A 15002-nucleotide genomic window follows, 5' to 3' on the forward strand; every position below is an offset into this window, starting at 1 on the left:
CTGCTAGAGAGGTCACCGTTTTGTCCAACAGTTACTGCTGAAGCTGAAATTGAGTTTTTGCTATGTCACCTGCAGTGCTAAGATGTAATCCTGGCAAGCAGAATCTACTCACTTGTTCACAGAATGAGCCACATTCCAATTGCTACAGCTTCTTTTGGGAAGAGAAATTACCTGGGGATATTTCTTTAAGTCTCCAAGTAAAAAAATCTGGCTGTTCTTTGCAGTGAAAATGACTGGCCTTCTTTACAGGGCTGCTATCCCAGGTACAGGCAGGGCATGCGCTAGAATATGATTTATAGGTTCAATACATCTTCTTCCCCTCCCATCTCCCCCTTTCTCACACTGACCCAGGCCAGTACAGTACCTGGCTGAGCAAATCCCAGTAGAAACCAGATGGAGATGGTACAGAAAGTAGGAGAGAAGCAGTGGCTGTATGGTAAAATAGCTCCCCATCTCCTTATCTCACACGAGCCCCTTCAACACTCTCCCTCTCAGGGATTGAAGATCTGGAGGTGTACACTGAACTTGGGAGGAGCCTAGATGATCTCTATGGCACCCCCCACCCCATTCCAATCTATAGGGATTTCCCCATGGAAGATAATACTGACCCCTTGATATCATCTTCCACAGGTTTTCCCTGAGCACAGGTGCAGCATGGAGCAGTGGCCAACCAGGACCCATGTTGCCACAGGATTTCAGGGGGTTTAGTGGTTCTCACTGCTTTTTCATTTTACAAGTTTAGGAGGCAACTGTCTCCACCAGTGTTAGTGGAAAGAAACTCAGGCGTTTCCTGATCCTTATGTGAGTTTTCCCTCCAACTAATGGTTTAGCACTACAAGTGTCTAATTCGGAAACCACAGTTACATATATAGGCCCTGACCCTGCAAAGACCCATGCTTAACCTTACACTTTAAAAGTAATCCTACTGAAAACAATGGGACTATTCATAAAGTTATGCATAAAGTTAAGCATATGTGTAAGTCCTTGCAGAATCAGGGCCTTACGTCTTGCCCCTACTCCGGTCACTACTTCTGCATCATTTAAGATGTCATCTCTTCATCAATTTGATCCTTTTCTTAACTTTGGTGGTTTCTTCCCATATTTTATAGTATCTGTTTTCCAGGAGGAAACATTCTCTAGCAGTTAGCAGATGGCAACAAGACCCCTGGGTTCCTTTCCTACCTTCAGGTCATTAATGTAGGAATAGAGAGCATACACCTGAATAAAAGACCTGAAGAAGAGCTCTGTGTTACTCACAAGCTTGTCTCTTTCATCAACAGAAGTTGGTTCAATAAAAGATATTACTTCACCCATCTTGTCTCTTTAATATCCTAGGACGGAGTGGAGGTTAAAGATAATCTAGGCATGGCCCAATATCTAAACAAATACTTTGCCTCAGTCTTTAATAAGGCTAAAGAGGATCTTGGGGATAATGGTAGCATGACAAACGGGAATGAGGATATAGAGGTAGATATTACCATATCTGAGGTAGAAGCAAAACTGAAACAGCTTAATGGGACTAAATCGGGGGGCCAGATAATCTTCATCCAAGAATATTAAAGGAATTGGCACCTGAAATTGCAAGCTCATTAGCAAGAATTTTTAATGAATCTGTAAACTCAGGAGTAGTACCGAATGATTGGAGAATTGCTAATATAGTTCCTATTTTTAAGAAAGGAAAAAAAAGTGATCCGGGTAACCACAGGCCAGTTAGTTTGACATCTGTAGTATGCAAGGTCCTGGAAAAAATTTTGAAGGAGAAATTAGTTAAGGACATTGAAGTCAATGGTAAATGGGACAAAATACAACATGGTTTTACAAAAGGTAAATCGTGTCAAACCAACCTAATCTCCTTTTTTGAAAAAGTAACAGATTTTTTAGATAAAGGAAATGCAGTGGATCTAATTTACCTAGATTTCAGTAAGGCATTTGATACCGTGCCACATGGGGAATTATTAGTTAAATTGGAGAAGACGGGGATCAATATGAACATCAAAAGGTGTATAAGAAATTGGTTAAAGGGGAGACTGCAACGGGTCCTACTGAAAGGCGAACTGTCAGGTTGGAGGGAGGTTACCAGTGGAGTTCCTCACGGATCGGTTTTGGGACCAATCTTATTTAATCTTTTTATTACTGAACTTGGCACAAAAAGTGGGAGTGTGCTAATAAAGTTTGCAGATGATACAAAGCTGGGAGGTATTGCCATTTCGGAGAAGGATCGGGATATTATACAGGAGGATCTGGATGACCTTGTAAACTGGAGTAATAGTAATAGGATGAAATTTAATAGTGAGAAGTGTAAGGTTATGCATTTAGGGATTAATAACAAGAATTTTAGTTATAAGTTGGGGACGCATCAATTAGAAGTAACAGAAGAGGAGAAGGACCTTGGAGTATTGGTTGATCATAGGATGACTATGAGCTGCCAATGTGATATGGCTGTGAAAAAAGCTAATGCGGTTTTGGGATACATCAAGAGAGGCATTTCCAGTAGGGATAAGGAGGTTTTAGTTCCGTTATACAAGGCACTGGTGAGACCTCACCTAGAATACTGTGTGCAGTTCTGGTCTCCCATGTTTAAAAAGGATGAATTCAAACTGGAGCAGGTACAGAGAACGGCTACTAGGATGATCCGAGGAATGGAAAACCTGTCTTATAAAAGGAGACTCAAGGAGCTTGGCTTGTTTAGCCTAACTAAAAGAAGGTTGAGGGGAGATATGATTGCTCTCTATAAATATATCAGAGGGATAAATACAGGAGAGGGAGAGGAATTATTTAAGCTCAGCACCAATGTGGACACAAGAACAAATGGGTATAAACTGGCCACCAGGAAGTTTAGACTTGAAATCAGACGAAGGTTTTTAACCATCAGAGGAGTGAAGTTTTGGAATAACCTTCCAAGGGAAGCAGTGGGGGCAAAAGATCTACTTGATAAGTTTATGGGGGAGATGGTATGATGGGATAATGGGATTTTGGTAAGTAATTGATCTTTAAATATTCAGGGTAAATAGGCCAAATCCCCTGAGATGGGATATTAGATGGATGGGATCTGAATTACCCAGGAAAGAATTTTCTGTAGTATCTGGCTGGTCAATCTTGCCCATATGCTCAGGGTTTAGCTGATCGCCATATTTGGGGTCGGGAAGGAATTTTCCTCCAAGGCAGGTTGGAGAGGCCCTGGAGTTTTTTCACCTTCCTCTGTAGCATGGGGCATGGTTGACTTGAGGGAGGCTTCTCTGCTCCTTGAAGTCTTTGAACCATGATTTAAGGACTTCAATAGCTCAGACATGGGTGAGGTTTTTCATAGGAGTGGGTGGGTGAGATTCTGTGGCCTGTGCTGTGCAGGAGGTCGGACTAGATGATCAGAATGGTCCCTTCTGACCTTAGTATCTATGAATCTATGACCAACATGGCTATAAGAACAGTGCAATTTTACAAATGGGTATTTATATCTCACTCATCTGAGTGCTTGGGGATAATGACACAACCCACCAGGAGTGCTGGGAGGATTCATTAACATTCTGACATTCTCAGAAAAGAAGGGCTATATTATCGAACATTTCCATAGCATGGTTGTGTGCTCAAATTAATGTGCTCAAAAGTTGGGCTTTTGGCTCCACGGAACAAGTTTTTAAAAAAGAGAGATAATAAAATGAAGCAAAAACTAAGCAAAAAGGCCAAGTTAAATGTAGGCTCCACAAAGAATACCCTATGAGCCAAAAACTTCCCCCAGTTACCCTAAATTTATACCACTTGTAACTCCAGTGGCTTCAGTGAAGTTACTATGGAGTCAGCCCAACGTAACTGAGAGTGGAATAGAGCCACATGTGTATATTTGCTTATGTACATCAGGAGTATAAGGCACAAGCTCCAGGAAAGCCATTCAGCTAATGAGGTATCTGTATAAAAACAGCACTTACATGCATTTTTGTCTTTCAGAGGAACATGGGAGGGATAACTTGCCTTTTAAGGGCTTCCTGTGAGCCCGGCATAGCTGAGTCCTCAATGTGAAGTGTGCCACTGAGATCCACCAAGACTGCTTTCAGCACGCGCCGAGCTGCCATCTTTCATTCCCCAGGGAAAAAAAATAAATGAAACAAAAAACTGGTTAGGAGACAATGGACGATAAAAATGAGGAACTCTGTTAAGAGTCTCATTTGTGCCAAGCCTGGTATTCCTCAGAACATTACTCATAGTATTAAACGGGCCCCTTTAGATAGAGAAATAAACAGCAGTGTTTAAAAAAAATACATAATTGATGGGGTGGTATTTTCTCAAAGACGCTATATATGGAAATCAGGTGCTTTTTTTTTTGTAAAGGGCTTTTATCTGAGCGACTAAAAATTTTCTAAGCAACTAAGACCATAGGGATAGAGATTTTTAGGTATGATATTGCTGGATGGAGGCCTCATCTTGCAAATCTTTGCTCATTTAAATAGTCCCACCAACTTTAGTACATTACTCACATGAAAATACACAGTACTCAGCAATTATATAACACTTCCAACTCTATAGTGCTCAAACTGTTTTACAAAAAGGCGTATTATTCCCATTTTGCAGATGGAGAAATACAGGCACAAACAGGCTAAGGGATTTGCCTAAGGTCAGACAGTGAATCAGTGATTGAGCCAACAACAGAATCTAGGTTGCCTAATTCCTTGTCCCAAACCCTGTCTAACATGCCAAGCCACAAAGCAAGTGAAGCCTGACAGGACTGGGTCTCAAGATAGCTGGCAAAAAACAGGCTTGCAGCGTGCCAATCTGGAAGTCAATGAGAGCTGAGGGTACTTAGCACCCAGCAGGGTCAGGACCCTCATTTTGTGAGGCAACAGTCAAACAATCTTAGATCAGAACACTTCTGTGCCATACAAACAAGTGCAGAACACTCGGCCTAAAATAGAAAGCAGCATTCCAGGGGTACATAGAAGGGTGGAGGAACAAGGATTCTGTTTTACAGGCCCGTCAGCAAATCACATGTGGCGGAAGAAGAATCATTTGCAGAAACTAGTACTAGTCATTAAAATATCCCTAGTTCTGATACCCTTTTGAACTGTGTCTGCTGCTCCCTGAACAACTTTGCTCAGCCAGTTGTCTCCAATTGCCTAATTGCCATGTCTAGATTTTAATCAGTATTTTCTGTTGATCTGTTTTGATCACAGTACATAAGAAATTTGGCACAGTATTGAACAGGGTGACGAGTACCTGCCTTAGCAGATTTTAAATCTTTTATCAGAACATTGTTATCAATTCATATGAAGGACCATTTATGTTTAACTGAGATCAAATCAGTCACGAACCTGATATCTAAGGTACTAATAAATTTGTTAGTCTCTAAGGTGCCGCAAGTACTCCTTTTCTTTTTAAGGTACTAGGGAAATTCTACAACACATACTGGTAGATGGTATCAAGGAAGATTAAGCATATTTTAAAAATTAATCTGATACTATGAAGGTCAAGGCTGAACTTCTATGATAAAAAGCTGATAAATGACTATATTGGCAGAGCTAGTGAGGGATATTTGGCAATTTCATTATAAAGAGGGCATCTGGGAGTAATTCAAGATCTTCTCCAAGAGTCAAATCTTCTGGCCCAAATTAAGGCCACCGATGTACCTGAATGCAATGGAACCAGCATGGCTTCACACTACTTAAATGCCACAGAGTTGTTTTCCATGAGGCCCTTCAACCCTAGCACAGGAGCTTTTAAGGCAGTGGTTCTTAGACTTTTGTACTAGTGACCCCGTTCACACAGCAAAACTCTGAGTGTGACCCCCCCATACATTAAAAACACTTTTTAATATATTTAAACACCATTATAAATGCTGGATGCAAAGCAGGGTTTGGGGTGGAGGCTGACAGCTCGTGACCCTCCCATATAATAACCTCCTGAGGGGTCCCAACCCCCAGTTTGAGAACCCCTTTTTAAGGGGTGAAGGGGGACAGAAAAGCAGATCTGCCAGTCCTGCTTACATGAATTCACCAGACAAACCTCATGCCGGCATAGCAAACATGTAGTGTACGTATGAACAGCTGCAGCAGCTGAGACAGTGACTATGCTGCAGCTCCTAGGCCTGATGGGTGGGAGGGAATACCTTACCCCCTCACCGCTACACCTATTGACTCCTCTGTATGCAGCCCATTTACTCAGGCTGTTCTCAGAGAGCAAGCTTTCCCCATAATTAACAAACTTGGTTATATACAGAACTCCTTTCAATGTAGCCGAAAAGTGGAGTGATTTAAGAATAAAATTCAAAATCCAGTCAATCCTATGGTACTTTGAAATCCAGGCATCAATGCTCACTTAGTTATACAGCAAGTGGCTTAATGTAATAGAAGGGTAGAGAGAAACATCCTTCCCTCTCCCTTTTCAGTATCCACCCTGTGAACCTTATTCATGTTCTGCCTCTCTAAAGACAATCTTATTTCAGAGAGGAGGGGATGAAACATGCAACCAACCACTGCAGCATACTGTCAATGAGGAACTCAATATATCGTACAGAGTCAGCTACAGTTCTAGGCTGATTCATCATTTTGGGCTGACCACTCTCCATTATTTACTACCTAACATCCCACATTGTGTATCAATATACTGTAAGCTGGGCTCTACTGCCCACATTTTGTAATAATCATACAAGGGATTGTACATTGTGATACACATGTATGGTATAGTGCCATAAATAAAGCAGATGATTAAAACAATATATTATTAGTTTGAATACATACCCCTTATTTGAAAAGATCTCCCTTACTTGATGCCTATTGTTCTGAATCATGTCATGACATGAGCTATTTTATCCCATATATTTCAGCAATGATTATGCAAAGTACAATCCCCTCTGATACCAGTGTATATTATGCTAGCTATGATCTTGTACTGTAATTAAAACACCACATGGTGCAATAAACTCTAAGCTACATTTATTTCACCCACCGCATGTCCTTTCTCTCCTGGAATTGCAGGGGGTCACCACTGATCACATAGGTCAACTTGTGTGGACAATGGTTACATTACAGAAGATAAACCCCAGGAAAAGGGAGTGAGTTGTGAATCCTCATGCTCCAGGGCACGAGCCACCTGGGGTGAGGAAGGAAGTGCTGCTATGGGCAGGTTAGTCCATAACTGTCCACTACGGGACCTGTCACAGGCTGGATAGGCTATGGGTCTGTGCCCAAGAGGCAGCTCTCATGGGGTGTGTTACCAAGGGGCCCCCAACAGGGCTCACCAATGCATTGTGGGAAATCAAGCCTCACACCAAGCTCTATATGGAAGGAGACAAGGTCACCCCTAGGGAGCCTGGGCGGGGCCTGTGGCTACGCCCCGCCCCCGAGAGGGTGGGCACTGACAAACCCCACCCCCTCAGTGCCCCGCTCTCAGGCCTGACACCCTGACCCTAGGAAAGGCAGGAGAGCAATGGAGACTCAGCCTCTCCCATATGCACCAAGTCACAAGTGGCAGAGTGAGGACTGGGGACTCCCCTCCTCGCCATGGAAATGGTACCGTCCTCTCACCGCAGAGGGTCCATTCTCCCGCGAGGGGTGACACACAGAGAACGCGATTGGGGCTCTCTCTCTCTCTCTCCCCCTCACCCTTTCTCATGCAGTTGGTCCCGCCTTCTCCGTAGAGACAGCGGGACTTGGACCGGTCCATTCTCGGGAGTGGGGGAGGGCAGGTTTCTCAGGGTATCCCCATTGTAGCCCCCTTCTCACACAACTGCCCAACTCACCTGACTCCAGCCGAGCACCCGCCCAGGAGTGGGAGAGGAGAACGAACCGTGCTGTGCCCGGGACCTACCGGTCCCTGCGCTATGGGGTCCTCGTGGGCTCTGAGCGGCTGCCCGTCCCAAACGCCTGTGTTTTTTCAAAGACCAAAGCTATGTGAGATATTTTCGCAACTTGCAGTTTTGTGACTCCGTGAGTGATATTTCTGCATTAAAAAATTGCAGCCTCCCCTGATGGAATTTGGTATTACAGACAGGCACTTTGAGAGACAGCCTTGCGTCCCGGAATACAGAAGTGCCTCCTGGCCGAGTGCAGCCTGGTTCCGAGGGTGGCGTGCTGCATGGCCAATGCCAGTCTCAGGTGGGGGGCAACCTGTGGAGGGTCTGGGTCCCTGCATGGTCTGCATCACCAGAGGCGGTGCAATCCACAGACGGGACAGCATGCCAGGCTGCATTGCTAAGGGCAATCTCATGTGGTGGTGTTGGTGCAATCTGCAAACATGACAGGTCACAGCTGATCGTGCTGTACCACTTAGAGCACTCTTATATAGCATTGTGAAGAGACAACAGACCCTACCTTGCAGGGCTACTGTGCCAGCCCAGGAGCATTCTCATATGATGGTGAAGCCCATATGAGCAGCAGGTTCCATCATGCCTGGCTGTCTGTTGATTTCAGAGTAGCAGCCCTGTTAGTCTGTATTCGCAAAAAGAAAAGGAGGACTTGTGGCACCTTAGAGACTAACAAATTTATTTGAGCATAAGCTTTCGTGAGCTACAGCTTACTTCATCGGATGCATTCGGTGGAAAATACAGTTGAGGAAATGTATATATATAAATTGTGTGTATATAAATTTCCCCACTGTATTTTCCACCAAATGCATCCGATGAAGTGAGCTGTAGCTCACGAAAGCTAATGCTCAAATAAATTTGTTAGTCTCTAAGGTGCCACAAGTACTCCTTTTCTTTTTGTCTATTGATTGTTGTGTTTTCACATGTTCAATGGGTCTGCCCAGGAAATAGCAGTCTCCATTTTCATGGACACTTTAATCATAGAAATGTAGGGCTGGAAGGGACTTCAAGAGGTCATTGAGTCTGGTCCCCCACACTGAGACAGGGTAAGTATACCTAGACCATGCCTGATGTATGTTTGTCTAATCTGTTCTTAAAAACCTTCAATAACAAAGCTTTCACAATATAACCTGTTCCAGTGCTTAATTACCTGTATAGTTAGATTTTCCTAATATCTAACCTAATTCTTCCTTGCTGTAAACTAAACTGATTACTTCTTGTCCTACCCTCAGTGGACATGGAGAACAATTAAGCACTGTCCCCATTATAATAATCTGTTCCATATTACATATGGTTATTTTTCAGGGCTAGCTGAACTCCTCTAACACACAGTTTCAGCATTCTCTTCAACAAAGTATTTAGTTTAGCAATTCCCCTGGTGGTTTGGTTTTTGAATAAGCATCAGAAGTTTAAATTGGGTTGGCCTATAAAATCTGCAAGAGGGGGATCTTTGCATCAATAGATCTTATGAGGCCTATCAAAGTGTAGAGTTGCTCAAATCTGTATACTGGACTTAAAATCTCCTGTGCCTAGTGTCACAGGTGGCAATCCATTTTCCCATTGCTGTCTTGTTTGATTCTGTTGTGAGTTGTTTCCGTGATGGCAGCATCCTTTTCAATCATCCTGCAGTTCATCATTCTTTGGCCTCCGTGCTTTCTGTTCCCGGCAGGTGGAACCCAATCCAAGCCATAACCTTGTGCCTCTGCCACTGAGTAGCCTGATGACATGGCCAAAACCACTGCAGCCTTGTAGTTGTGCACAGGATAGTTATACCTGGTGTATACCTCCATCATGTCTCACCCTGGCTCCCAACATACCCCAGCCAAACCACCCCCACTCTTTTGAACCCCCTTCCATGTCTTATTTCCATAATTCCTTATGCCTTCCAGTACCCTGCCACCCTCTTTTATATACTTAGTACACTACAACTTCCTCCAATACCACCTTGTTTGTCTGCACCACCACCTCCCTTCTCCTTCCTCCCCCTCAGTTCAGACTGGGCCTCATGTGCACCCAAGTCTGTATCCCTCCCAACTCACCACTCCTTCATCTATAAGAGAAGAGCGGCTAGTCCTATAGGAAAAGGGGAAGAGTCAATGGAGACTATGCCAAATATGAGCCCCAGGAGGATACAGGATGGGTTGAAGAGGATTACAAGGGAGAATAGGAATGGAAAGAACTTGCAGCCAGAGGGAACAGGAGATAGACTGGAGAATAGCACCATCACCAGGAAAAGGCAGGTCTATGTGATCGGGGACTCTTTATTGAGAAGAATAGACAGGCCTGTAACCAGAGCTGATCCAGAGAATAGAAGGATGTGCTGTTTTCCAGGTGCTAAGATACGGGATGTAGACCTGAGGTTGAAAAGGATCTTAAAGGGAGTAGGAAAGAATCCCCTAGTTATCCTTCATGTGGGAACAAATGATAGGGCTAGATTCTCGCTGGAAAGTATTAAGGGAGACTATGCCAGGCTGGGGAAGATGCTTAAGGAAATCGAGGCTCAGGTGATCTTTAGTGGGATTCTGCCTGTTCCTAGAGAAGGGCAACAAAGGTGTGACAAGATTATGACTATCAACAGATGGCTTAGGCAGTGGTGCTATAAGGAGGGCTTTGGGATGTATGGCCACTGGGAGGCATTCATGGACAGAGGACAGTTCTCTCGGGATGGACTTCATTTGAGTAGGGAAGGAAATAGACTTCTAAGATGGAGGCTGGCACAACTGATCAAGAGAGCTTTAAACTAGGAATTTGCAGGAGATGGCTGGGAGATGTCCAGGTAATTTCCACACCAGATTTCAGCATTGAGAGGGAAGAAAACAAAGTAAGAAAGGATACAGCCATGGGTAGGAGAATGTATATAAGGAGCGAGGGCGGTGTGGATACCAGTCTAATAGGTTATACTGGCTGTAGAATGACCGTACCTAATAGGGTACAGAATGTGATCGAGGCCAAACAGCAAAAATTAAGATATTTGTATCTTATCCAATGCAAGGAGCCTTGGTAATAAAATGGAGGAACTAGAGCTACTGGGGCAGGAAGTGAAACCAGGTATTATAGGGATAACAGAAACATGGTGGAATAGTAGTCATGACTGGACTACAGGCATTGAAAGGTATGTGCTGTTTAGGAAAGACAGAAATAAAGGTAACGGTGGTGGAGTAGCATTGTATATCAATGATGAGGTAGAATGTAAAGAAATAAAAAGTGATGGAATGGATAAGACAGAGTCCATCTGGGCAAAAATTACATTGGGGAAGAAAACTACTAAAGCATCCCCTGGGATAGTGCTTGAGGTGTGCTATAGACTGCCAGGATCTAATTTGGATATGGATAGAGCCCTCTTTAATGTTTTTAATGAAGTAAATACTGGCCAAGTGTTTGGAGACTTTAACTTCCCAGATATAGACTAGAGGACTCCTAGTAATAATAATAGGGCTCAGATTTTCCTAGATGTGATAGCTGATGGATTCCTTCATCAAGTAGTTGCTGAACCGACTAGAGGGGATGCCATTTTAGATTTGGTTTTGGTGAGTATTGAGGACCTCCATAGAAGAAATGGTTGTAGGTGACAATCTTGGTTCAAGTGATCATGAGCTAATTCAGTTCAAACTGAACGGAAGGATTTACAAAAATAAATCTGCAACTAGGGTTTTTGATTTCAAAAGGGCTGACTTTCAAATATTAAGGAAATTAGTTAGAGAAGTGGATTGGACTGAAGAATTTATGTATCTAAAGGCAGAAGAGGCCTGGGATTACTTTAAATCAAAGCTGCAGAAGCTATCGGAAGCCTGAATCCCAAGAAAGAGGAAAAAATTCATAGGCAAAAGTTGTAGACCAAGCTGGATGAGCAAGCATCTCAAAGAGGTGATTAAGAAAAAGCAGAAAGCATACAGGGAATGGAAGATGGGAGGGATCAGCAAGGAAAGCTACCTTATTGAGGTCAGAACATGTAGAGATAAAGTGAGACAGGCTAAAAGTCAAGTAGAGTTGGACCTTGCAAAGGGAATTAAAACCAATAGTAAAAGGTTCTATAGCCATATAAATAAGAAGAAAACAAAGAAATAAGAAGTGGGGCCGCTAAACACTGAGGATGGAGTGGAGGTCAAGGATAATCTAGGCATGGCCCAATATCTAAACAAATACTTTGCCTCAGTCTTTAATAAGGCTAAAGAGGATCTTAGGGATAATGGTAGCATGACAAATGGGAATGAGGATATGGAGGTAGATATTACCATATCTGAGGTAGAAGCGAAACTCGAACAGCTTTATGGGACTAAATCGGGGGGCCCAGATAATCTTCAGCCAAGAATATTAAAGGAATTGGCACATGAATTTGCAAGCCCATGAGCAAGAATTTTTAATGAATCTGTAAACTCAGGGGTTGTACCGTGTGATTGGAGAATTGCTAACAGTTCCTATTTTTAAGAAAGGAAAAAAAGTGATCCGGGTAACTACAGGCCTGTTAGTTTGACATCTGTAGTATGCAAGGTCTTGGAAAAAATTTTGAAGGAGAAAGTAGTTAAGGACATTGAAGTCAATGGTAAATGGGACAAAATACAACATGGTTTTACAAAAGGTAGATCGTGCGAAACCAACCTGATCTCCTTCTTTGAGAAATTAACAGATTTTTTAGACAAAGGAAACACAGTGGATCTAATTTACCTAGATTTCAGTAAGGCGTTTGATACCGTGCCACATGGGGAATTATTAGTTAAATTGGAAAAGATGGGGCTCAGTATGAAAACTGAAAGGTGGATAAGGAATTGGTTAGCAGGGAGACTAAAGCAGGTCCTACTGAAAGGTGAACTGTCAGGCTGGAGGGAGGTTACCAGTGGAGTTCCTCAGGGATCGGTTTTGGGACCAGTCTTATTTAATCTTTTTATTACTGACCTTGGCACAAAAAGTGGGGGTGTGCTAATAAAGTTTGCGGATGATACAAAGCTGGGAGGTATTGCCAATTTAGAGAAGGACCAGGAAATCATACAGGAGGATCTGGATGACCTTGTAAACTGGAGTAATAGTAATAGGATGAAATTTAATAGTGAGAAGTGTAAGGTTATGCATTTAGGGATTAATAAAAAGAATTTTAGTTATAAGCTGGGGACACATTAATTAGAAGTAACGGAGGAGAAGGACCTTGGAGTATTGGTTGATCATAGGATGACTATGAGCCGCCAATGTGATATGGCCGTGAAAAAGGCTAATGCGGTCTTGGGATGCATCAGGCGAGGTATTTCCAGTAGAGATAAGGAGGTTTTAGTACCATTATACAAGGCACTGGTGAGACCTCACCTGGAATACTGTGTGCAGTTCTGGTCTGCTATGTTTAAGGATAAATTCAAACTGGAACAGGTACAAAGAAGGGCTACTAGGATGATCCAAGGAATGGAAACCCTGTCTTATGAAAGGAGACTCAAGGAGCTTGGCTTGTTTAGCCTAACTAAAAGAAGGTTGAGGGGAGATATGATTGCTCTCTATAAATATATCAAAGGGATACATACCAGAGAGAGAGAGGAATTATTTAAGCTCAGTACCAATGTGGACACAAGAACAAATGGATATAAACTGGTCATGGGGAAGTTTAGACTTGAAATTAGACAAAGGTTTCTAACCATCAGAGGAGTGAAGTTTTGGACCAGCCTTCCAAGGGAAACAGTGGGGGCAAAAGACCTATCTGGCTTTAAGATTAAACTCAGTAAGTTTATGGAGGAGATGGGATAACATGATTCTGGTAATTAATTGATCTTTAAATATTCATGGTAAATAGGCCCAATGGCCTGTGATGGGACGTTAGATGGGGTGGGATCTGAATTACTACAGAAAATTTTCCTGGATATCTGGCTGGTGAATCTTGCCTATATGCTCAGGGTTTAGCTGATCGCCATATTTGGGGTCGGGAAGGAATTTTCCTCCAGGGCAGATTGGAAGAGGCCCTGGAGGTTTTTCGCCTTCCTCTGTAACATGGGGCACGGGTCACTTGCTGGAGGATTCTCTGCTCCTTGAAGTCTTTAAACCACGATTTGAGGACTTCAATAGCTCAGACATCGGTGAGAGGTTTATCGCAGGAGTGGTGGATGATATTCTGTGCCCTGCGTTGTGCAGATTGGACTAGATGATCATAATGATCCCTTCTGACCTTAGGGTCTATGAATGTATATCTTCCTGTCTTAAATAGTTTCCTTATTTCATAGCACCAAAATGAACCCCCATTTCTGGCTCAATCCAACAGTTGCTGTAATATCCAGCTGTCCTGAGCAGCAGGTCTGTGTTTATAAATGTGTTGATAACTTAAACATTGCTGTTCGTAAACAGAATTTTCAAAACTCCCTAACTTTTCAGAAAAGCTCAATTGTGGGATAAGATAATGCATATGAAACTTCAGGAAATTCAATTTCTTATCAGGAAACTGAAGAGGGAGGAGGAAATGCTCTATTTTTTAAAAAAAAATCCAAGATCAAAGAGCCTCATTCAGCTCCACTGAAATCTATGGTAGTCTTGATTTACTTCAGTTGGCACAAGATCATGCACATAACAGGAAGTTTACTTCATTTTTAAGTAACCACACTTGCTTTTGTGTTGTTGTTTTTTTTTGTTATAGGATATCTGATCACCTACTTTGAGGTTAATGTTTACTCTCATACTGGAAACTATGCCTTGAGTGAGAGGCATTAAGAACTTTTTTGGGGGGTGTGGGTGGAAGCAGTTCCTTTCTCCTCACCTTAAATACTGCTGCAGCTCCCTGTTATGGTTAGCAAAAGCAGTAGCCACAATGGACACAGCGGTAGTGCTGTGTAAAGGGACTTGCATTGTTGTCACCCACCTGTGTCATCCAGTTTACATGAGTAAATATAATTTTATATTTGTATACAATTAGTGTAATAATCAAAAAACCTTCGATACATTTGTGTAATTTTTTTTTAAGGGCTCAGCTGATCTCTTTAAAATAATATTCTCCCTACTCTGGAATTTCCAAGATACTTCAGGAAGAACTGATCTCATTCTGGCCAAAAATTATATTCCCCTACAGTCATGCACCAGGCTGGCATTGGCACTGGATACTGCTCTCACACAGAGGAAACTGTATTTCAGTGGTGGTAGAATCAAGTGCATATTATATATTTTTTCCAGTACCCAAAACAGGCTACAGGTTGGTTTGAGATCCTTCCACTTTATGGAGAGTGAGTTATGAAAAAGAGAGAGTGCTTAAGTTTAGAAA

At 42.6% G+C, this 15002-nt stretch overlaps 1 protein-coding gene across 4 annotated transcripts in view; it reads right to left on the reverse strand.

Annotated features, from left to right (window-relative positions):
* HDHD2 (haloacid dehalogenase like hydrolase domain containing 2) overlaps nucleotides 1-7840 on the reverse strand; it is a 28511-nt gene extending 20671 nt beyond the window's left edge. The window contains exons 1-2 of one of the 4 annotated variants that reach the window (XM_043514352.1): nucleotides 7724-7840; nucleotides 3964-4065 (exon numbers count right to left, since the gene is read on the reverse strand). In XM_043514352.1, the coding sequence (XP_043370287.1) occupies nucleotides 3964-4064 (101 nt within the window). In that variant the 5' untranslated portion in view covers nucleotide 4065; nucleotides 7724-7840. Of the gene's footprint in view, nucleotides 1-3963; nucleotides 4068-6930; nucleotides 7023-7508; nucleotides 7528-7723 lie in introns of those variants that run through there. The other 3 variants (XM_043514353.1, XM_043514350.1, XM_043514351.1) reach the window with 3 other exon arrangements.
* Nucleotides 7841-15002: the final 7162 nt, after the last annotated feature.

The sequence above is a fragment of the Dermochelys coriacea genome, chromosome 5 (assembly GCF_009764565.3).
Source record: "Dermochelys coriacea isolate rDerCor1 chromosome 5, rDerCor1.pri.v4, whole genome shotgun sequence".
In the NCBI taxonomy this organism is placed as follows: domain Eukaryota; kingdom Metazoa; phylum Chordata; order Testudines; family Dermochelyidae; genus Dermochelys; species Dermochelys coriacea.